This window comes from Galleria mellonella, unplaced genomic scaffold (genome assembly GCF_026898425.1).
Source record: "Galleria mellonella isolate WM207_F2 unplaced genomic scaffold, CSIRO_AGI_GalMel_v1 utg99, whole genome shotgun sequence".
Taxonomy (NCBI): domain Eukaryota; kingdom Metazoa; phylum Arthropoda; class Insecta; order Lepidoptera; family Pyralidae; genus Galleria; species Galleria mellonella.
This window is the reverse complement of record NW_026442184.1, coordinates 3,223,864-3,249,922: the sequence shown is the minus strand read 5'-3', so window position 1 is coordinate 3,249,922 and position 26,059 is coordinate 3,223,864. Positions and strand designations below refer to the sequence as shown.

General features: G+C 33.9%; 1 protein-coding gene across 1 annotated transcript in view; it reads right to left on the bottom strand.

The window, feature by feature from the left end:
* LOC113521408 (uncharacterized) overlaps positions 1-26,059 on the bottom strand; it is a 138,186-nt gene that overhangs the window by 64,006 nt on the left and 48,121 nt on the right. Inside the window, exons 3-5 of the mRNA XM_031912729.2 lie at positions 19,582-19,732; positions 15,945-16,089; positions 14,914-15,043 (exon numbers count right to left, since the gene is read on the bottom strand). Of these exons, the coding sequence (XP_031768589.2) occupies positions 14,914-15,043; positions 15,945-16,089; positions 19,582-19,732 (426 nt within the window). The remainder of the gene's footprint in view (positions 1-14,913; positions 15,044-15,944; positions 16,090-19,581; positions 19,733-26,059) is intronic.

Sequence of the window (26,059 nt, the reverse complement as noted above, 5' to 3'; positions counted from 1 at the left end):
TCCCTTAGTTGGCTCTTACGACACTCACGGTAAAGAAAGGGGTGACCTATTCTATGCCGGGAGCTATATGGCTATTTACTATTATTAACTCATTATTCTCATTCCTATTTAGTAACTAAGTATTCTTAGCTTTTTGACTGCTACTTTGTACTTTCGGTTTCAAAAAGTAAGGAGACTAATGAAACAGATGACGTCTAGGTAGAGTTTCAGGTTGAAACATACACCAGATTTTAAGTTAGACCTTCATAAAACAACCGTGAAAACCACATACAAATTGGCGCAGTAGTTTTCACAATACAAGCACAACAGACAAAATTTCTAAAACTTATTATTTTGGCATTTGGTAGTCTCATTAAGACCCATTATATCTCCCATATACAGACATCGTGTGTTTACAATCTTACAATTATTAGTAAGATGCATAGAATACAGACGTGGTGATATTTCTTAAACACACTATACTTAAAATAATTGAACATAGAACTTTTTGTAATCGATTAGGTCTATCCCGGAGATGGTCCCATATTTTAAGTAAATTAAAATTATTGTTCTTTTCTGTGGAACATAAAATGGTTGTGCAGCAAAATCTACATCTACAGAAACACGATTGCGCGTTCTAAATTCAAATATTTCCAATTAAATATATATTTTTTCTTTTTTTTTATGAAATTTTGTATCATAGGATATTTTGCAATTCATATTTATCATATGGGGGTCTTTATATTTTTTTGGATTTACACTAATTATTAAGAAGTGATAAAGAATTTTCCACAATTTAATACTAATTCAATGAAGTGGTTTCAATAATAGAATCACTATCTATCGTTATTAAAATTTTCGGAAGAAATTTTCAGTTGCCAAACAAGATTGTTGACCTCAACGAAGTTACTATTATATTATTATATAAATTACAGCCTAGAAAAAAGCATGACAATAACGCGACCCACTTTAACATTATACTAACTAGTATAGCCTCAATTACAAAAGATCGATATTTAATTTACAAGGGCAGTGCAAAAACTATTTTAATACCTTTTAAAGATCTTTCTTTTTGGAAAGTACTTGGATGGCTAGATTGAGAGCAAACTACATAGATCTTCCTCTGACCTTCTTTACTCGAACTTTTCTGAACTGACCAGAGGGAGACTTTGTTCCAAACTCGATTGCTTTCCTTTACTTCTGTTCCATTCGTGAATTTACAGGGTACAGAGGAATAACATCTGAGTCCTCAGGAATGGCAACGCATGGGGGGTATCATGGGCGAAACAGTATACTCTGTTATGTCCATGGTACTGCTCATGTCTATAGGCGACGGTTACTACTTTCCATCAGGTGGGCCGTCAGCTTGTTTGCCATTATAAGTTGTATAAAAAAAAATCAAGGTGTTCTGAGTTGTGCTCTAAGATGTTCCTGGTTCCTCTTAACAACATCCTCTTATCCTAGCTTAAGGAACAGGCGAATCTCCGACTACCTTACTGACCAAGCTCCGAGCAACGATCTAATAATTTGCCTGAAGATGCCTCGTTTAGAAGTAAAAGACGTATCGTGCAACAACGTGCGACAACGTGCGTGAACAAAATGGCAATCGGAGATTAATTAGACTATTTAATATGGAAGGTTGTGGAACTTTTAAGTTGGTAGTAACAGTGGTAGTCAGTTTGTCAGTGTTGGTACTCACACACATACTACTAATATAATAGTGGCAGAATTAGGTAAACAAAATAATTCTATTTATAAAAATAATTCATAAATAATTATAGAAACATTATTCTCTACATTGACTGCAAGCGAGTGGATGTCCCGCAAAGTGCATGTAAATTATTCAGAGCCGTATTGCAATGTAGACTCAACGACAATCGACCGTTCAAATATTCAGCGACTTGGCAGCGGAAAGGAGAACATTTTGAAACAACTGTTGTTGTAGGCAAACATATTTTAATAAACTACTCTAACGGTTTACAGACGCAATCGAATCGCTAACGATCTTAGCACATAAAAAGAGCAAAAAAACAAAAGTAGAACATATAACTGGCTGGTCTAGACTAAAAAAAATACGCGAATGTAGTGCAGTAACGGAAGAAAGTTTTAAGCATGATAATATCAATTGAATGTGAGATCGAGGTAATAGTTTCTAGACACTAAAAGTTTAGATCATTCAAATAGTGTCTACAAACTCTGTGTTGCTGTGGGAGAAGGGATTCTCGGTAATGGGGACTAGTAGCCCCATTACTAGCAATACACCCTGTCAGGTCGACCTCCACGCGGTTCTCCCTGGAAACCATCGTGTTCAATTCCAAGTAAATTTATCACGATGGTCTAACTGACCTGCCTTTTCATCCTCATCTATTATTATTCACTGGTGCCCCGCCAGAGTATACTGTAAGCGCAGGCGAAGTTACCATACCATTATCATCCATTAAAAAAAAACTCTGTGTTGCTTGCAGCTTGGCCAGCCTGCCTTTTTATAAATATATTAAAACTTTTTCTCCGTTCGTTTCAAAATAGACAATTAAACGAGTATAGATTTATTCTCTATTGTTATCCAGTCCCACGCTGTATAATTCTAATATATTTATAATTTAAGACGGTGTTAAAAAAAATTTACTTCAATTGTGACAAACCCAGTAATTTTGACTTTTAAACTAAACTATTAAAGCTATTTTGATAAAAATTCTATGGGAATAATCTATAAGTATTTCCTTTCAGATAAAAAAAAAAATCCAAATCGGTTTAAAACTGACGGAGTTATGAGGTAACAAACAAAAAACAGAACGGAATTGAGAACTTCCTGTTTGAAATGGATTAAAAACTCGTGTCTCTGCGAGTCGATCGGCTTAGCTTTGCAGTCACTAGTAGGTATTAATAATATTCATATGTATGTAAGTATAGAAATAAAAAAAAACCTTTTAAAACATCTCCAAAGTCTAACTGCGGTTGATAATCCGCCTGCCAAGCATGGCAATTACTGGCAAAGTCCCTCAAGTGGGAAGCTTATGTTCAGCAGTGGATAGTTAAAAGCAGATATGATGAATCATAGTATAATAATATAAATACCACATTACCTACTATGGCAATAATTACCACATATTTCTCAACACTTAATAGTTATTTTTAATAGTTCTTTTACCTGTCACACATTAATGCATAGGTAATAAATCTAATTGATGCTTGACAGTCTAGCTATGCGCACAATTTCTACATACACAGTTGATTATTCATCTATTAACACTAAACTAATAATTCGAAGAAACTGCTCTAACGTTCTTAGAAACCCTGGTGTTTGATTAAGCTATACATATTTACTGAATATAAATACTTTAGTGTAATAACCACCGGTTTAATTTACGTGTAATTAGGTTAAAAAAGCTCGACTAATTTCAGAATCAATTTGTGATCCTTAGTCATGAGTGGCTATGGCATGAGTACGAGCCTGCTTGCGTCACAGTCACTCGATCTAGTTACATGTAAATTAAATCGGCAGTTATTACATTAAAATATAATTAATATAAATAAATTATTGCAAATTATGTTTATACAATAAACCATGATTACAGCAGTTGATTAGGTATCTAGAGTAATATTTTTAATATCAATATTTTCTTAAATCATAATGAATAAATATTTTATATAATAATTTGATATATTAAAAAAAAAATATTGTGTCTATATTATTTGTAACGAAAAATAACAAACGATGACATGAACGAAATGAGCACGGCTTTTAAACAAAAAAAAATATATATATATATATATATATATATATATATATATATAAGTTATTCGAACGTGACTTTTTGTATGTATCTTACGTAGGTACTGATTTCTCTTTGTAATGAAGACGATATGTTCTCGTATTGGTTTTATACTAATTATATCATGTTTGAAGTAGGTTTCTCAAGTGATTTCTAAAAGGAAGTTCTCAGTACGACTGTATTTTTTTTTTATTGGTTACCTCAAAACTTTGTCCGAATTGTCTGTCCAAAAACCGATTTGGAAAATTATTTTTGTCTGAAAGGGTATACTTGCAGATTGGTCCCATAGAAATTTTATCAAAAACTAAACTAGTTTAGTTTTGAAATCAAAATAACTAATTTTACCACAAATAAAGTATTTTTGTTTGTGGAACACATTTTTATCGTTGTTCAAAATCTCATGTATAATATATTCTTCATTATACGAGTAAAATCAATCAATACATATAATAAAATCGTAACTAATCGCTGTCTGTACATGGAAGACATATAAGAAGAACTATTATAGGAGGGCTTTATACGTTTGTGCACACTTATCTCAAAAACGGCTTAGCGATTTGAATGCGGTTTTCACTAATTGCATTGCGGTTTGCTCCACTTAACATTTAGTATTTGTTTTATTTCAACTGGTTCATAAATAAAAAAGTTATATCAATCTTCTTTAGATTGATATAACTTTTATATGTATAGATTATATATAAAATGCTATAAAATAAGCGGTCAGTTGAATTGGTTTAATTTTTTTCTGTTATATGTACTGATTTTCGAAAATTCTGTCTACTCATGCGAAGTTGGGTCGGAAGGCTAGTCTATAATACACAGCCTCAAGCGACTATGCGTTTACAAAAAGACGTAAATTTCACTCTATATACAAATCGCGTGGAATCTCAGCATACAAGGAAAGGTCAATGCCCAGTAGAGTGTGGACCTCACGTCAACGGCCCATATCAGTTCCGAAATCAGAATATATTCACAGTAATTTAAACAAGCACATTTTACTTCGAAAAATGCTACTTCCATCGTGAAAACACACACACACACACATACATACACATACACACCAATAAACGACAAGATGGTTTGTAGATACATTGCATACATTGAAAATATTTAAATTTAGAATAAGGAATCATAAATCTATACGTAGGGATTACTTCACAAAAGGCAGTTTTTTTAAAAATTCCCAGAAAAAAAATTGCAGCTAAAAACGTCATATAATTATATAAGATCAATTGCTAAATAAATATACATTATCGAATACAAAAATTGAAAAGGATGAGGAAAAAGAAAAAAGAATCAGGGGCATGTTTTTTTATACGACGAAGGTGGCAAACAAGCATACACCCCGTCTGATGGCAAACTTTCATTGTAGCCTATGGACGCCTGCAACACTAAATGTGTCACGTGCTCGTTACAAACCCTGAAGAAACCTTAATATACCCTTTTGTAAGAACTATTCTATACTGTAGTTCCTAGGAAAACCCTAAATGAGACTAATTTAGAAACGCCTTCTTTTGAAAACCAAAAACAATTTCAAATGAAATTTTTGATATAATTTTATATTCAGGGTTAGTTACCAATAAACAAGATACTTTAGGAGTACTTGAACATTATCTATGTGTAGTGATATAACAGGTACGTACGTGCGTGTCATAAAAAAAATTACGAGAGACATTGTTGCATAAAAAAAAACTACACTTTGTCTATGGCAACAACACATCCAACAGTATCTGTGACGTGCAAACGATTAGAGACAAAGAAAACATTCTAATTGCACATTAAAAGAAATGTAATTAATGATGACATTAATTGCGGTTAATTTGCTACACTTGCCGTAGATAGTGCGTGGAGTTGATGTAACAATTTATTTTACAACCCATTGTATGAATTAATTATCAATATCGTATCCTGCTATTACTATTGTAACTCTACTTAATAGGGGGGGGGGGAGGGATTGTTAGACCTCCTCGCAATTCTCCCTGTAAAACTATTATAGTTAATTTCTGATGAATTCATCATGATGGGCTCACTGGTGCTCCGCCAGCGTATCCCGTTAGCGCAGGCGGGGTACTATTTTCACCCATCAAAAAAAAACTCTACTTAATGACCATTAGAATGAATAAAGAAATAAAACGTTATGTCATTTCATATGAATGGTTTATCACCGTATAGTATCCCTATGGTTAATATGCGTGTGGACCCGGCATAGATTAGGCCATCACTTCCTTTTCCGTCGGTCTCGTAAGAGGCGACTAAGGAAAAGCGAGAAATGGGCAACAAAGTCTCTTTTAAAATATCTCCAAAGGCTAACTGCGGTTGCCAATCCACCCCAAGCATGGCAACTACTGGCAAAAGGAGGAGGCTTATGTTCAGCAGTAGACAGTTAAAGCTGATATGATGATGATGATGATGAACATAATAAAAACTACAACCGAATTTAGAATCTTGCCACAATTAAAGTAAATTTTTTTAGAACACAAAATTAATGTAATAAATCTTTCTGTGATGATTTTATCAAATTAATTTCCATTAATCTCTCAATCGTTTCAAGTGTAAAAATATAAAAAAAAGTATAATAGGTGAAAGTATAGTAGAATTGTAATTACACGTTCCAAACCGATGTTTTCCTTTCATATTACTTTACGACTGCTCGGCCCGACCGCCGGTCGCTCAAGGTGATAAAGCGTAAATTGTAAAACCGTTGCAATGTTAAGGTGATGTTATTTTTAAACGTTTAATTTATTCCGCTTCCAACTCACCATATTATTGGTTAGGTTTGTACCATTCAAGATCACCTTAGTCTCTGTGGTAATGTACAAATTTTGAAAGTAATTTCAACCTTAGTATTTAACCATAACCGGAGGAAGACTTCTTTATTTTTTTTTTGATGGATGAAAATGGTATGGTAACCCCGCCTGCCCTAACGGAGGAGTGTCACCAATGAAGGGTGATAGAAGAGAATGAAAACAGGCCAGTAAGCCCATCATGATAAATTCATCAGAAATTAACCATGATAGTTTCCAGGGGGAACCGCGAGGAGGTCGACCTGGCTGGGTATATTGCTAGCAATGGGATTCTCAGTCTCCATTACTAACAATCCCTTTGCCCCCGACTTCTTTAATTTACCTTCCTAATATGCTCCTCAAATGTTGCGTCTAAATTGCGCCCACCAAGTACCCTCTTGTATAGGCATTCCGTCACCCGTATCCAATAGCGAGGACGGGATGCCTTAAATACTGTACCGCAAACCATAATAAAAAAGACTTCTTTGATTTATTTAATAATTTGATAATTTTTGTTGCTTTTACTAAAATTTTAATTCGTATCTAATAAAAATCTAATATACTTAAGTTTTTCCATTCCAATTTTTTATCTCCCAAAAAATATCAACCTCCATGCAGTCTCCCCAAAAACTAAAGTAGCTGATTAATTCCGCAAATTCATCACGATGAATTCATGGACCTAACTACATCTTCACCTGACATGCTGATTGGGTGGCCATTTTATTATCATGTCTTAAAAAGAAATCTATCAAAGATTTATTTTACAGACTAGTTTTAATGCCTTTATTAGAATGATTTACGTTTTCTGAAATAGAATCAGGGCTGCACTTAGACTGTCTTCGACTTTTTTTAACAAAAAATAGGTAGCAACTTCTAAAAATATGAATTATGACAACTGCCTGCTTACTGTTTTATTAAATAAACATTTATTATACGTTGAAGTTACGTTTCAACTTACATATACCCACCAACTGTTGTGGACACAAACGGCAGTCGTTCCCGTACAAACTTTGTGGCACTCTGAGCCCCGAGTGCAAAGTGCTAAATGTTTACATTTGTATCTGTAAACATTTGAGTCTTTCGCAAGTTTGCTGTGAACTTATGAATTCAGTGGACGACGTGTTTGCAGTTTGGAAAACATACTTAGATTTGTGCAAAATATTTTTTTTATTTATTCTCTAAAAGTATCATTAGACGGTAGTTCCACTATATCACACAAGACTAACTTTGTATTCAAAATTATGAATTTAACTGTACTATTTATACATAAACAAGTTTGTATGTATTTTAAAGTGTCTTTAACGTGTAATTTAAAATGTATTTTTATTTAAAATTATTTAACGTAATGGACACTTTAAAGTCAACATCAGTTTTTTTCTTTTCCTTTGCAGTCGAGACAAAATAATAATGCAGTAAATACGATAAAAAATAAAGTTTCATTACAGAAAATAAAATTTAGCAAGTACCAACAATATAAATTGATGATGCCATCAATAATATTACAGAGTCATGGTTTTACACAGATGAGTAGTAAAAATAACGAAAAATTTAAAACAGAAGACAAGATAATACATTTTTTTGTCATAATAAATAAACATTAGCGTTAAAAGGAATAAGACTGGTACGAGTAGCACTTACGGGTTTATGGGCACCGCCGTCTGAATAATAATGAACGCCACAAAAATATACGTGATTCGTAAGTGTCGAGTTCATTTTGCCTGAGCTATCTAAATAAAGTCCCATTTATATTAAATTGGTTATTGAGATAATAGATTATCCAATTTATTTGTAGTCTTTTTTTTTATAGTTGGAGATGCTTTTGTACAGGCATCCCGTCCTTGTTATTTGATACGAGTGATGGGATACCTGCTATATTTATTGGGCACATTGTGTATATATATTTGGGGGTAGACTGTAAGTTAGGGGATATAGAGTAAGTAAATTTGTTTGTTTGCAAAATGTAAATTTATTTTTAGTCAGGGAAATTGAGTCATTAGCTGGCGTTATGACGAACGTAACATTCATTTTTTTTTAAGACCAATGCTTTTATATGTCCACGTGAATATAGGAAATGCGAAACATCTATCACTACCCTAATGTTCAAAATGAACCTGTTAAAATACATTGATAGATGTAGATTTTATATAAAAAAAAAGAAAATTCAAAAACGAATGAATTATAACAAAACATATATTACATCAAATCAACAGACGGCATTTTTTCTTTACAATTCATATAATTAATAAAAAATAATATACATATAATAACAAGAACCAGGATATTTTATAAAAACACCTAACAGGGATTAAAGTCGTAAAGGGAGTAAAATAGCATATACAGTGGAAATCGAATCTTTTAGGCATCCTTTTGTGTTATAATATATTCTGCCAGTGAAACTGAACGCTGGGTCGAAAAAAACATGGGTCGAAAACGATAAAAAAAATATGATTCTTCTATTATCTACGATTACGATGAAATAGCAATAAATAATTGAATTTAATTGAATTAATTCGACTTGGGATATGGCAGTAAAATTACATAGTTTTTCATTATTATTATTATATCAGGCTTTCACTGTTCACTGCTAGACATAGGTCTCTCCCATAAGGTAGGGTAGTCAATAGTTGCCACGTTTGAAAGGGTAAATGGCAACAGCAGTTAGGCATTGATGATGTTTTAAGAGGGACGCTGTTGCCCATATCTCGACCATTAAATTCCTTAACCGCCTCTTATGACAACTACGAGACAGAAAGGGGTAGTCCATTCTATGCCGGGACCACACGGATATTACACGGTATGGAGGTATAATACCTTAGTCACCAGGAACAACAACGCATAAAGTGTATAATGGACATAATATACTCTGTTGTACATATCTATAGACGGTTACCAATTTCCATCAGGTGAGCCGTCAGCTTGTTCAATATCAAAGATTACACGGGTCGTGCAATAAAAATGATATTTACATTAACGTCTTCGTATTGCTCTCGCAGTTCCATAAAAAGGCACCGAGAAATCGCATCCGCCATTTAAATCGAGTCATATTTTTTCATTACTAAGACAGCGTTACCAGAGTGGGTATTTTATCCGCAAATTCGAGTAATTTCTCTGTTGGAGAAATAATTGGAGAAAAAAAATACAACGGAGAATCTTTTGACATACGTAAAGTGTACATATTATTTACATACAAAGTCAAGCAAAAAAATATGTACATTTAAATTAGAAATTACCACAGTTTTAATTATGATGGTACTAATATGTTAAAAATCAGTTGTCCGAAAAATAATATTGAATAACAGACTTTTAACATATTCGAAAATATATATCCGACTGATATGGGCGATATCGAAAAGGGCGATGACCATTTTACCGCCATTAATGTCCAGAGGATTGCAATATACAGATATTAAAAGAGTATCCACATTATCCATGCCTAGTACTTGTTCGGTAGTACAAAAATAAGTCACTGTGTTTAAGTAAAGAACAAAATATTACCATTTTAGATAAAAAATATTTTAAATTTAGGCATAAATTAAATTTCGCAGAGGGCAACTCTGACAGCAACTGAGCTTCCCTTAATACAACTAAGCAAATACCTGTCGGAGACAAATTGATGATATAATTTAAAAGATTAAACTTGATGGGATGTTCCACATCTTTATACCTAAAACGACTCAGTCCGCCTAATGGATTTTTACCCAACTTTCAAAAAGCGTTTCCTCTTTTAATTATTATTAATTACTTTTGTGATTATATTACGCAAATACGTAGCTAATTCTAAAGTAATTTTTGTAAGTCTTTTTACAATCAATGGGTCTTATTCCGTTTTGGTCTCATATTTTTTGCAATAATTTAGCCGTTATTGTTTGCGTATAGAGGGAGATTTTATACAAAAGTAGATTGCTTGGTTACCTCTGTCCCATTCGTGTTTCAACCGTGAAGCAGTTGTGTTCGCATGGCTGTGTTTCGGTTTGAAGGGCGGGACATGGCGTGAATTTACTGGGTACAAAGGAATAACACCTGAGTCCTCAGGAATAGCAACGTATGGGGGGTATCATGGGCGAAACAGTATACTCTGATATGTCCATGGTACTGCTCATGTCTATAGGCAACGGTTACCACTTTCCATCAGGTGGGCCGTCAGCTGTTCGCCATTCTAAGTTGTATAAAAAAAAGAAGCGAATTGAAAACTTCCTTCTTTTTAATGTTAGTTGAAAAAATCTCTCTTGAAGTTAAATGCTAGAGAAGAGCTCTACGTTCAGCTGTGGATATTAAATAGCCATTATTAATGACGATAAAATATAGAGTAAAGCAAGAAAATTACTATGGGCGCCACAGAATATTTTGTTCACAATGTTGTTCATATTTATAAACGATGATTAACAATATCCAATCAGGCAGGTCATCAACCCTTTTATCATTTTCAGTCACATAAAAAATAAAGATACAGTGTAATTAACTACATACATACATATGTGCCGCCGTGTGTGCCCCGGCATAGAATGGGCTACCCCTTCCATTCTCGTGGGTGTCGTAAGAGACTAAGGGAGAGCGAGGGATGGGCAGCAACGTCCCTCTTAAAACATCTTTAAAAGCCTAACTACGGTTGCCAATCCGCCCGCCAAGCGTGGCAACTACTGACAAAACTCCTCTTATGGGAAAGGCTTATGTCCAGTAGTGGACAGTTAACGGCTTAAATAAAACGAGACATACATATGACTCACGCCCCTCTCCCATTGGGGTAGGCAGCAACAATGGAATGCTAAATATTTCGATTAAAACATTCACTTCCTTCAAATAAAATTCATCAATCTTTTCATACACGCTCACCGGTTACGAGTTCTTTTAATTTGGCCATTCTTCAGCACGTCGCCTATTTAATCGACATACGTCCGTCTTGGGCGGTCCCTTCTGGCGACACTTCCATTTATTCGTGCACGTGTCATTTCTATTTACTTATGTTTTTAGTTTACTTTGTAACATCCACACAAGTACATAGTAGATATATATCAATATACCTAACAGTTATACTGCGTACACGTGTTGTTTATTTATAGATCACGTCCTCAACTAACATTTAAGAGCGTCGCACACAGTGAAGATGCTATAATGATAAAATATCGCTCACCATATTACATCTATATATTAATACGTGAAGCAAAATCGTTGTACCCCTTTTTACGAAAATTGCACGGACGGAGAAGTAAGAAATTTGGCACACTTATACTTTATTTAAAAAAGGAATGCAGAATACTAATATATTATTTTTTATTATGAAAAAAAAAATACATTAAACCAATAAAAAACATACATTACACACACTACCATATATTTAACACACTCACCCATATATACTCTTTTGTTTAATGTTAAAGTCTGTGGCCATATTGAGAATAGATTAATATTGTTTGTCTTTAATATTATTTGTCTACTTTATTTAAAAAAGGAATGCAGAATACTAATAATTTATTTTTAATTATGAAAAAAAAAAAACATTAAGTCAATAAAAAATACGTTACACACACTACCATATATTTGACACACTCACCCATATATACTCTTTTGTTTATTGTTAAAGTCTGTGGTCATATTGAGAATAGATTAATATTGTTCGTCTTTAATATTATTTGTCTATAGTCTGACTGAATGTCAAATATAATCATAATAAATTCATTTATTACAATATATGTTACGGTCGAATTTCGATCACTGGGCGACCACTAGTATATTATAATTAAATGGACCATCACATACGGCGAAAATAATATTTTTCTCTTACAATATCTTACTGATACCGGGCGATAAAGTAACACAGTGATATGTTACTGTTTATATATTAGTACTTAGTAAATACATAAGACACTAACAGACAGACCTAGTTCACAGACCATTGTGACACACACACGCACACATGCACTTATCTGTATACCTATAAATTTAGGTTTCATTTGATTAGGAAATGGTCGATAATTTGTAAATTTTATTGTTTTTGATGAATTTAGATGATTTTATATTTTATTCGTTTTATTTCGTTCGTTTTTGTTTTGGCTTATACCTAATATTATTAAACTTAGTTTTTGTTTAAGTTACTGTGTGAGTCGCAAGCGTCTATATATATTTTTTTTCTTTCTTTAAATATATAAAAACGGACGATATTTAGAGACTGAAAAGATTTTATATATTCACATATTAGCCGTGTATACGAGTAATACTTTAAAAACATATATACACTATGTATCTATAAGGTGGAATGAAAATCGTTAACGGTAATTAACACTAAGAATCTGCCCAAAATTCTTTCTGAAGTTCTTGAAGAAATTCTTCTACACAAACCACCTGATTCGTAAAAACTAAAACCTTCCACAAATCTAACTACTACACTGTTTTGTCATTTTCTTTCATATTTGGAATTTAGTGCAAAAGAAAAAGACAAAACAGTGCTATTGCTAAAATAGATTTATGAGAGATTTAACGTTTTTATGAATAAGGTAATTCAACAGCTGATCGCGGCATGTTAGTAAAAAGACTGAAAATTCTTTGTGGGTTTTTGACTCACGTCTCTTTGTTAAAAATTTTCGATTACGCTGATAGAACATTCTCTTTAAAAGTTGCTATCAATTTTAATTTCACTGTATACATATAAAATATTTAATTAACGACACGAAATGGCTGCGCATGGTTTTATTGAGAGTACAATGTAACTCACTGATAATATACGAGCAGCTTTCTAAAGGTGAAAGAATTTGTAAAGTCGGTTAAGTATTGATTTTATACATTCCAAAAATAATATTAATCCATTCCTCTTTATAATTTTAGTTTAAACATTTTAATTTTAGATATCATCATCATCATCATCATAATATCAGCCTTCAACTGCCCACTGCTGAACATAAGCTTGCCCCTTTTAGGAATTTTGCCAATAGTTGCTACGCTTAGCAGGCGGACTGGCAACCGCAGTTAGGCTTTGGAGATATTTTAAGAGGGACGATGCTGCCCATCTCTTGCCCTCCCTTAGTCGACTCTTACGATACCCACGGGAAAGGAAGGGGTGGCCTATTCTATGCCGGAACTACACGGACGCAATTTTAGATATGGCAACATAAAATATTATAGCATCTCCCACGTATGTGATGCCCTTTACTTGAATCATATGCATACATGACGAGTAACTAATTAATGGTTATGGAAAACATTAAATAGAAAACTACATTTGTAATTATACGTTGCTACACAGATAATATTCATTTTAAGATTTATTGATAGATTTTATTAATTATATATTTTATCTGTGGATAAACAAGCACGTCAACAGAGATTTAAATCATTATAGAACGTGAATCAAACCGATCATATTTTAAAAAGTTAATTATTTTGAATGAGAAAACTGTAAAGAGGCATACGGCTAATGAAACAAATAACTCAGAAATTTAAAAATGGAATACTATTTTACGTCTCGTTTATGCATATACGTTCAGAAATCATAATTGGCCCCGGTATCCGTGTTTCTACCGTGAAGCAGTTGTGTTTCCGTGGATGTGTTTCGGTTTGAAAGATGGGATACAGCAGTGAATTTACAGGGTACAGAGGTATAACACCCGAGTCCTCAGGAAAGGCAACGCATGGGGGTATCATGGGCGAAACAGCATACTCAATTGTGTCCATGGTACTACTCATATCTATAGGTTACGACTTTCCATCAGGTGGGCCGTCAGCTTGTTGGCCATTCTAAGTTGCTTAAAAAAAATTAAACAAACTTAAATAAATGTACTTTAATCTTCACACTACGTAATTTATTTTAAGGTCGACAAAAAATGCTCCAATGATCCTTTCACAGAATCCATTAATCTTATTTTTCATACACGGTACACCCTCTCTTTCACTATTTAAGACAGAAATTTCAAATATCTTTGCCAATAAACGATATACAGTCGTATTATTATCTAAGTACTGTACTATTACGTGCGTAATATTATGAAAAAAACCAAGGTTCTTTCTTATATACTCCTAGTAGCAGAATAATTTTAATGAATATAGTATTGTAACAAAAAAAAAAAAATACAGGCAATTACAGAATATCGTTTCTAGTTAAAAAAAAAGTTACATTTTGTTTCTCAAAAAAAGCAACAATTATGAACACCCGTGCGTGTACACACATACTGATAAACAGAGGTCTTCCGAAACTAGAATAGAAACATGATAAAAAAATATCAATTCAAAAGAGCTTGTATATAAGCCTTAATTTTGATTGAAGAAAATATATAAAAAAATAAAGTTTTTTGCCGCTGATTTCTATCGCAGAATCTTCGATTTAAAACTTCGATAGAGAACTTTGTATTCTGTCGCAGAAAATGTTCGATTTTTAAATCTTTGTAACTAACCTTAGTACAAAACATGCAGCCGCAGCCGGCGATGACGGTGACCTTGTCGGGGGTCGCGTCTTCCAAACACAGCTTGCAGTTGACCGGCGCTGCTGGTACGAAGCCACCGCCGGCGCCGTCCAGGGAGTATCTGAACCATAACAAATGAGCTGCAGCTATTAAATAAAATCAAACACTTCTATAGTATCAAATAGACCATCTGCTACCTGATGGAGGAGTAGTCTCTGGAATCGATGTGCATATTATGAGACAAGTTATGAAAATGGATAAAACAAAAATATATATAATAAAGGACTTGAGATTCGGTTCTCTTTGTATACCAGGTTTTTTGTTAATATTATAGACTTTATTTATTATTATTATTTCTTTTTAATTAAGACTTTAATTGAACTGAATTTAATTTAATTGCTTCCTATTTGTATAAAATTTTTTTTCGTTTATTTTGGTTTATTTTCTTCTTGTTTTATGCGCTATTGTGTTAGCCGCATGCTTCTTCGATTAAAATATTTCTTTCTTTCTTTTCATTTTTATTTTTAGGATGATTTTAAACTAATTTTGACAATATTTAAAGTAGTTTGACAAATATAATACTTTGCATTATTTAGTCAATAAAAAAGATTAAAAAGACAAAGGAATACATTTAAACGTTTCAATTTTTATTTATTTATTATTATTAATTTACAATGCATTTTATTTATTTCGTTATCAGTATGCTAGAAAGCTGGCTGCTGCACATACCGGCTCGCCTTTCACATATATATTTTTTTTTAATTTCACATAATGTGTATTATATTAAAGCTTATATTTATTTTACTGAAAGTAAAACCTCCAATCATCTTATTTTCACTATTATTTTCCTCATTCCAGACAAAAGTCAAATCATCTAAAATCATAAATCACAGATAAAACATTTTTAATATAGCGAATCAAAGAGGTAAAATAGTCGATCTTTCATGGCGCAATCTACACAGACTTGTCTTATGTGTTGTGTGCGAACATACCTGGGCAAACTTAAAAGTAGTTTTATGTACCTGGAACCACCGGCGCCGGCCAGGGAGAGCAGTGACGAGCATCGGGAGCAGACGGACGGTGCCCGGAGGCGATTGTGGGCCCTTATAGGCTCCGAACTCTTCTCGCGATCAGTCAACGCGAGCACTGTCGAGCACTTTCTGAGGCCTGTCGACAAAAAGATACATTGACCTCAATCATGGATCTCTCTTAATTTTATCCAGCTGTACAGAATAGAAGGGTAATGTTTTTCGGATGTATTATAATTGTAGATATGGTAGAGAGTATATAGTAGAGATATGGAAGATGTAGCATATGGTAAAGGGATAAGAAGCAGCGTCCCTCTTAAAACATCTGTAAAAGCCTAGCTGCGGTTGCCAACCCGGCTGCCAAGGCTGGCAATTACTGACAAAAGTCCCCTTATGGGCAAGGCTAGTTCAGCAGTGGACAGTTAACGGTTAAAATAAAAATAAAATGTAACTAGTATTATGTAAGATTGTCTAGATGTATAATATAACGTATTACTTATAAATGACTTAACGAATCTTAATAAATACAGTGTTGTTACATTTTTTTATATACAACTTAGAATGGCAAACAAGCTGACGGCCCAACTGATGGAAAGTGGTAACCGTCGCCTATAGACATGTGCAGTATCATAACAGAGTATACTGTTACGGCCATGACTCCCCCCATGCGTTGCCATTCCTGAGGACTCAGGTGTTATTCCTCTGTACCCTGTAAATTCACGCCATATCTCACCCTTCAAACCGAAACACAGCCATGCAAACACAACTGCTTCACGATATAAACACGAATAAATTCTTAATTTGTTATAGATTTATATTAATATTATAATAATAATTATAATAGATAGAGAATTATTATAATTGAGTGCTATATGTTTTTCAATATAGATACAAAACAAGTGTTACATCTCTAGTTTCAATTTATATCAATATTAATTTCATTCATTCATTCATTTTAGCCTTTAACTGTCCACTACTGGACATAGGTCTCTCATAACGACTACTGTAAGGAGTGGTCCTGAACCACCTGCATCCACTGACTCTGTAATGCATTTGAGGTCGTCGCTCAATATAGCAAAAGACTGTCGTGCACTGTATTATTAATAAATACTAAACATCAATTTTAAGAAATGGGTTACGTTAATTAACATACTATATATAAACGTATCCTTATTCAATTTATAATATAAATTTTTTGTTATTTTTTGGTATTAAAAAGAATTATATCAACATTAACACAGAATTCTTAAGATACAAATGCACCTAGATAATTTTTTTTAATTTATTTACTGTAAAGTGTATTGAGTCTCCCATACGAGAAATGGGTATTGGCGACCCGCACGCATGCTAAAGTTAAATGAATTAAGGAGTCGCCTGAAAACTAGCACTATATAGGTACATTTCGCTGGAGGTGCAGCAGCTATATAGCAACAACTGAGGCGGCTCCTATTACCAACAAAATGAATTGTTTTTTTTTTCTTTTTTATTGTAGTTATTTTTTTTAATGCATGATTAATGGAATGGTAAAACCGCCTGCGCTAACGGTATACGCTGGCGGAACACCAGTGAGGGATAGGTGAATAATGAAAAAAAAAAAGGTCAGTCAGCCCATCGTGATGAATACACCTGGAACTCAGCACGATGGTTTCCAGGGGGAACCGCGTGGAGGTCGACCTAATAAGGTATATTACTAGCAATGGGACTGGTAGCCCGCATTATTAACGATCCGTTCCCCCCTTTTTTAAATATTATTAGTAGTAATAAAAAAAAACTACATTATCAGCAAATATCATATATAGTATTTTATTAAAAAAAAACCGTGTGAAACTGGGACAGGTATACTTATATATATAATGCTGGCTTGTAAAGGGGAAACCTCTCAAATAAAATTCGATATTAATGGAAACTCGTGCTATGGCCCCGGCGGACCAGCGAGATGGGGTAGGACTTACTTATTCAGCACTGCTAAAAAATTCAGGTAATCTGTGACAACGTCCGCACGCGAGATAAAATAACAATATATACATCTATAAAGTGAAGTCTAAATCATAAACAATTCTACGTCAGTATTCTACCAAAGCAACTGAACATTTTTCCCATTGAATTGTTCAATATGATGCCCACGGCCACTTTCCACCACTGTACGACTCGCCATCGACAAAGAGTTCACCCTCACACCCTACAGCCTAAATGGTCGCGTACAACGCGATTTCAGAGATGTTTTCCCCCACGAATACTCAGGTTATGGAGTGAGCTCCCTGCCGAGGTTTTCTCAAAAGACTACAGCATGGGGTTCTTCAAAGGGGGGTAAAAGGTTTCTTCAGGGTCGGCAATGCGCGCGTAATGCCCCTGGTATTGCAGGCATTCATAGGCTACGGTAAGCGTTTACCATCAGGCCGTATGCTTGTTTGCCACCTTATTGGTATAAAAAAAAAATCCCAAAAAAACAGACTAAAAACGTAAATAAAGAATATATATCAGGCAATCTCTTGCGTATCACACCGCCATTTTCAGACACTCTCTCTCACACATTCCATCTAGCATTAGATTATACAACGAATACTATAAATAAAGAAAAATGTAATGAATAGGCGAGAAAGATAGGTAAGTATTATACTCCTAACATGTATTACATACATATTCATCACGCCTGTTTCCTATCGGGTGTGCCAGAAACAATATAATGCGAAATGCTCCAATTCAGACCTCTTTCACTTCCTTCACATTCATCGTCTATCCATACAAATTCGCCGGTTTCATTATAAATGGTACACTGCTATGCATATATTGTCTTTTCTTTCTAGCTGACGCATTTATATGAAATTCATTTTGTACATCGCAAAAATAGATAAAGATAGATATATAAAATTTGTAAATATATAGGGGACAAAAACAGAGTACTATCGCACTCTTATTATCACCTAAAACAGAATCCTCATCATCATCATAATATCAGCCTTTAACTGTCCACTACTGAATATAAACCACCCCCTTGGAGGGTTTTGCCAGTAGTTGCTACGCTTGGCAGGCGGATTGGTAACCGCAGTTAGGCTGTGTTTTAAGAGGGCCACTGCTGCCCATCCCCCGCTCTCCCTTAATCACCTCTTACGACAAGCACGGAAAAGGAAGGGGTGGCCTATTCTATACCGGGACCACACGGCAAAAGCAGGATAAAGAAACATAAACGAACGGTTTTATAGCTGTGTAGCGATTTTTTCCATACAACTTTATAATAGAGTCCAATATAATAACGCCTTCAGGGCACTGTTGGAACTACCTCGTCGCTGTAGTGCGTCACACATATTTGCACGAGAGCGTAAGGATGATTTTTACGCATTACGGCGCAAACGAATTGTTTCGCTGTTGGGGAGGGTGTGTGTTAGCTCAAACAGTGTCCTGAAGACAATTGCTGATAAAATGGACTGTCCCATCCTAAAATATTGTGTGGGACAGGTTATCAATGCAAGAGCGTTATGACCGCTCATTTACTAACATAGGTTAAATCAATTTATAACTAACAAAATGGGTCTTATGTAGTCTTATTAAATAAATATTATTATTATTATAATTCAAAGAAAAAATTTAATTGACTATACATGCATTTTCCTCTATAATCTATAAAAAGCCTTACCTTCCAATAGTGGTTGCGGCTGCGACAGTACGGAGTCTCTGGAGGCGGCCCTTCGTACTGGCTTGGCAGGTCTCGCCAAGGACTTCAGTCCACCACTGAGGATGAGCTCTAAAGCTCTGCGGCCGCCTGGCCCATTCGCGCCCGCTCCCATCTGGTGGTCAAAACAAATATTATATATTAAATTTATTGTATCGGAATAGAATAAAAAGCATCTTTAATCAAATAAACTTGATTACGAGCTCTTTTAAAAGATTATGTTTTTATGATTCTACTGCTTATATCTATCTTAAGTATCTATATGGTTGTACTATTCAGTCCTAACGTTTGTTTGTCTACGTTTAGTCCTACTATTTACGTATGTAGTATAATTTAAATAGAATAAACAATACGGACAAAATTTAGAAACCAAGTTAATTCATTAATTTTCAACAAACTTTTAAACGAAAATACTCGATCCAACTAAAATTTTGATCCTAACTGAAGTAATTTTTGAAAAAAAAAAATTATTGAAGACTTTTGAAAACACTATCACTATTAGAATCTGTGAATACAATTTTGAAACAAATGAATTGAGATCGAATCAAAGTCAAATTGGATATATTATGTCAAATAAATGGACTTTTGTAGTCTATTCGATGATTCGATTGCATCGAAAATCACTTTGTCGATTATAACAGTGAAAAATATATAATTACAATTATAAGTACGTACTCTTACATACATGGGTAACAATGGATAATATTTTTTGCATGTTATTTCATGTTGATTATAATTTATATCACATATATGTTTGTTTTTGTACAATATGTTGTAGAGATGGACGCAACTCAACTCAACGCAAAAAAAAAAAAAAACGCAACAACAATGCAACTTTTACTAATGCAGTTATTTAAGAACCAAATTGTTTTCTTTTTCTTAATTTTAAATAAATTCTTTATAAAAAAAAAAATCTTTAATAGTATAAATAAATTTAAAGTCAATATATCATGAATACAATTAGCAGTTTATGTAACAGACACTGGCACTATAATAAAGTTCTTAAATAGAAACATGTTTATCAATGTATTATGTCGTTAATAAGTACATGTATAAAAATATAGATAGATATCATCAGATAAAAACAACAGCACCGGAATTCCTTGGCCTTATTCCCAACAAAAAAAAAATGGCTATTTCAGCTCAATATATTTTTTACTTATACCAATTATAGATACTAGAGATACAAGTTGCTGAATTAAATATAATCATATTTCTGCCATATTAAACTGTAGGATCAAAGTTTTTTTTGTATTGTTACTTTTTTTATGGATAAAAATAGAATGACAACTTCGGCTGTGCTATTGGTTTACTTTAGAAAAGTACTAGTGAACGTCCATAGATAGGGATGAAGTCAAATTCACTACGAATTAATCACGATGGTTTCCAGGGGATTATTACTTCCTTTTTTTATACATATAACTTTTTAATACAGACCAAAGAAAGATGCCGGGAAGAGGTAATGATATTACTCGGGACTGAGAATTAGGCTTCAAAAACTGAAGCAGATAATTGGCAACGAGTCAAATAATGTGTATAACTGAGAATTAAAATTATTATATTAATAAATGTGTGTGTGTGTTTTTTTTATACAACTTAGAATGGTAAACAAGTTGACGGCCCACCTGATGGAAAGTGGTAACCGTCGCCTATAGACGTGAGCAGTACCATGGACATAACAGAATATACTGTTTCGCCCATGATACCCCCATGCGTTGCCATTCCTGAGGACTCAGATGTTATTCCTCTGTACCCTGTAAATTCACGCCATATCCCACCCTTCAAACCGAAACACAGCCATGCAAACACAACTGCTTCACGGTAGAAACACGAATGGGACAGAGGTACCCAAGCAATCGACTTTTGTACAAAATCTCCCTCTGGTAATGTGTGTGTAATAAACAGAAGAATTGATACATTTTTTATTACATTACAATATTAATTATTTGGTGTAAATGATATTTTTAACTTCTACGTGCGTACAAAGATCATTATTGATGACAGATAGCAATTGACCCTAATAACGAATGTTATATACAAAACGAACGATTAGATGTAAATATTGCGAGATACACTATTAGTGTTGATATAAAAACATATATTTTTAAATATGACAGAATTATATAAACAAATGGTAAATACAAAGTAAAAATAGTTTGAGACACTATAAATAATTTTATTAGATTATGGGCGTACAGAGGCCTTGTACACTTGCAAATAGTCGATTTAATAATTCGCGGCTATATCTTTATTTTTTATCAAAAAACAGACTTCCCTAAGGGTACTATCATCCAACTTATTTCTGTCATTAAGCAACAATACATTTTTGTAAAACAACAGTGCATAATTTGTTATTTTTGGAATTGAATGGCGAACGGTAAGTTAACCCTTCGATGAATAACTCTTCTCTCAATTGTGGTAATACATGTGTTATTTTATGAGAGAAACAGTATATTCATTGATATTTTTAATATTACAAAATAAATTAAAAATAAAGCATAGAAGATATATAATCAACATAAAAAGAAGATAAGAAACAATAGCCAATGAACAATGGAGACAATGAAAATTGTTACATACTAATTCACATATATATTGTAATACGAATAGATTTGTCCAGAACAATATCAAGTGTATGTACACATTTGCGTCATTCTGTATTAAAATTCTGTTATCGTAGGTGTGTAGGTTGCTGTTTTAGTATGTTGGACAACTGGACAGTACGCGGCCTGCGATCAAAGTACCGAATGTCTAGATCGGCGATTCCCAATAAATGGACTACGGATTACAAAGGGTCTGCTAGAGACAAACATTACACAATCTGGGGGAAAGGATTGTTAGTAATGGAGAGGCTAGTAACCATTGCTATCAATATACCCTATCAGGTCGACCTCCATGCGGTTCCCCCTGAAAACTATCGTGACTTATTTATCGTTGAATTCGTCACGATGGACTAATTGATCTGCCTTTTTATCCTTACCTATCACCTCTCACTGGTACCCCGCCAGTGTATACCAATAACGCAGGCGAGGTTATCATTCCATTATCACCCATTAAAAAAAAAGTTACACGATTAGCAAAAAGGAGTGTTGTTTTCAAGGTTCATGTTATTTATTCTACTATAACTTCAGAATGCCTGCACATATTTGGATATATGATTTGGGTTATCGTTACTATCCTTCCATCGTCCCGAGTGATAATGATTATATCTTATAATAGTTTTTTTAGGGTAATCATGTTTTTTAATGGTGTTGGCTATAGTTTGCCGACCGCAAATTTTCTATATATCTTCACCCAGATGCGATATAGCTATAGCAGAGGACGTGACATGAGTGATGAGAGCACTAAAAGTTTTACAGAGAACATCCACTACTGCCCGATGGCAACGAATAGTTACGACTTGGCAATTTAATAGTTGGAACTTAGGTTTTGGATATCGCATCGCATAACTAACCATACCTACAGCAATAAGCAACTTTTTTACTCGGAAAAAATTCCTAATAAAGACTCGAACACATAAGGGGAGGCCAATATAATAGACTCAGTTGACTTGGATCCAATGAGGATGTATCGATAATTTTTCTTTCCTATTAATCTAATATTAAGAGGATCTAAAATACTAATAGCAAAAACTTCAAGGTGTTCCTCCTCGTACTTATTGCTGGGGATAGCTGGCTTGCGTTAGAAGTCGACAGCCAGTCCTCGACCCTAGCAACGACGGCCCAGTTTAAACCGCGACAGCAATCGACCGCGACCTAAGTGGCCACGGCCACCTTTTAGGGGCACTTCGTCTCTTTGTTTTATTGCTGGTATATTCTCCAGAACAAATATAAGCACAGAGACATACGAACGATTTCCCAGGGTCATGTTCATTTGGGTAAGTCCACTCCAGCGGTTAACAACTCGACCCTTGCATTTAGCTTGGCGAACAGGCGATTGGTGACCATGTGGCGGTTTTTAAAAAAATATTATTGTATTTTATATTCTGTAGTCACAAAGAGTAAAGACACAATTAATATGGTAGTTTTATTTGGTACAGGAACCTGACATTTAAAGTTAGAGCACACAGTTGCAGCATACAAATGACAATTTGTCTTCTAACTGTATGTCTCGCCTTATAACCCGCATATTTATGAGTTATTAGCAGCAAAACTCTATAATAAAAAACACATAGATTTTATTTTTTCGTGAAAGAAAAAGAGAACTTGGTTGGTTTTATATTTTATTACACTGACAATTTATCATAAAATAATTTAAGATTACCCTCCGTAAAAATTCATAATTTCGATATTACTTAGTACCGAGCATGCGATTCACCTGACGGTAAGTGACTACCGTCGGCCATGGTCACCCGTAACACCAGAGGTAATGCAGAGGTGCTGCCGGCCTCTTAAAAAGGTATAAATCTTTAAAGTAATAGAATTTATAAAAGGTATTTAATTATTTTCAGTATCAAAACGACTCGAGCAATCATGAAATTTAACTTACACGTAGTATTTCAAACGGAGAAGGACATTCGCTACATCGAGAAGAACACATTTTTACCCCGGTCAATCAATATATCGGAATATGACGGAAAGTGCCGAGTTCACACGGACTTTGTTACGAGTAAAAACTAATATAAAAACATAAACTCAAACTTTCCCGCCACATACAAGATGAGCAACAGGCGAATCTTCAACTCTAGGGCAAATTTATTACACAAAAGCAATTTACGCAACGCGACATTCCACGAAGAGTGAGATATATTGCGGGCGACGGGCCAAACTGGCCGAACGTTCAGGAAAACAATACTGTAATTGTTGATGTATTATAATAAAATAATTGTCTATTCGTATGAGCGACTTAACGACCGTATTGTTATTTATTATTGGCGAAATCGAAATGGTAAGCGTCCTTTTAAAAAAGTGTTTTATTAGTGAACCTTAATACTTCACCAAAGAAACATGCGTCGAAAATAGACAAAAATGGCAAGAAGACTTACCGTTTTCAACCGACTTCTAAAGAAGGAGATTCTCAGTTCCGTTGCATGTCTTTTTTTGCCTCATAACTCCGTAAGTTGTAAACGAATTTGTAAAGTATTTTATCTGAAAGAACATACTTGCATATTGATTTTACCAAAAACGGTTCAATAGTCAATCATCCAAACTTTAAATCGAAATAACTAGTTCTGGCATAATTACAGTCGTTTTTTAGGAACACAATTTATTTATTATTTAATTTTTGATTCACAAAATAGAACCCCCTTTCTTTCCCGAGGATATCGTAAGAGGCGACTAAAAGAACTTAAAAGTCGAGAGATAGACGGCTGCGTCCCTCTTAAAACATCACCAAAGCCTAACTGCGGTTACCATACCAACCAGCCTGCAGAGCGTGACAACTATTGGCAAAACCTCCCTTATGGGGCCTTTATAAGGCCTATGTTTAGCAGCACCACTGCGCCAAATTGTATGCAATTTCACAAATGTTTTCCTGAAAGTCGAATTAAGACCAGTATACGTTCTATTTGGACTTGATTTTAGATTGTCTTATTTTATTAGTTTAGAGAATTTACAGTTGGATATCAGTACAAAATTAGCAACGCGAAAATAAAAAAAAAACGATTCAAATTGACCACGTTCTTTTTTTTGAAGTCGACTGCAAAAAATAACATACAACCAGTTTCTGTTTTGGTAGACACCTGCGCACACTAAGCCTCTTACTTAGGCTTTGCGCAAACGCGGACACTTGTTACCGACTGCATGGGATTTCTGTTTCTAAGTTTGTCTGGGTGATAAAAACCTGCTTTATGCGATAAACTGTCACTTTAATAGTCCTTAGTATAAATTATTTTGTTTTCTATAGTAATATTAACGGATTATTACAGATTTGTCGGAGGGTATTCGTATCTTTAATCGAGTCAGACGAATGTCACTTTAGTTGACTAAACTTCGAATTTTTTTTTAACCAAAACAAAGTGCGTCATGATTTGTGTGTTGCAATAATCAGATTAAAAATTTCCCAAATCAGGTAGAATTTTTAAATTTTCTTTGGAAACTATATCTTTTTTTTTATTTTAATATATATTAATTAAAATGATGGACACTTTCAATGATTTTAAAATGAAAACGTATTTTAGGCCTATACTCAGACATAAAGTAAAATAAGCATCATTACGTACTGTTTACCTTCTTATTTAAGACTTATTCGTTAAATTCTTGTATCGTTCTTACTACTCCTGTTTAAATATTACTCCCACATACTGAGCAATAACTGTATATTTATTATCTATCATATATAAAGAGATTAAAAGATGTAAGCGAATTCACCTACACATGGATAAAAAAGTTGACCTCTTTTTAGCGAAGCATCTGTATAGAAACACTCGTTCTATATAATCTATCATTCTTATACAGCCGATTTTCATTGTATGACAAAGATTTTATGGCGTAATAAAACAGCG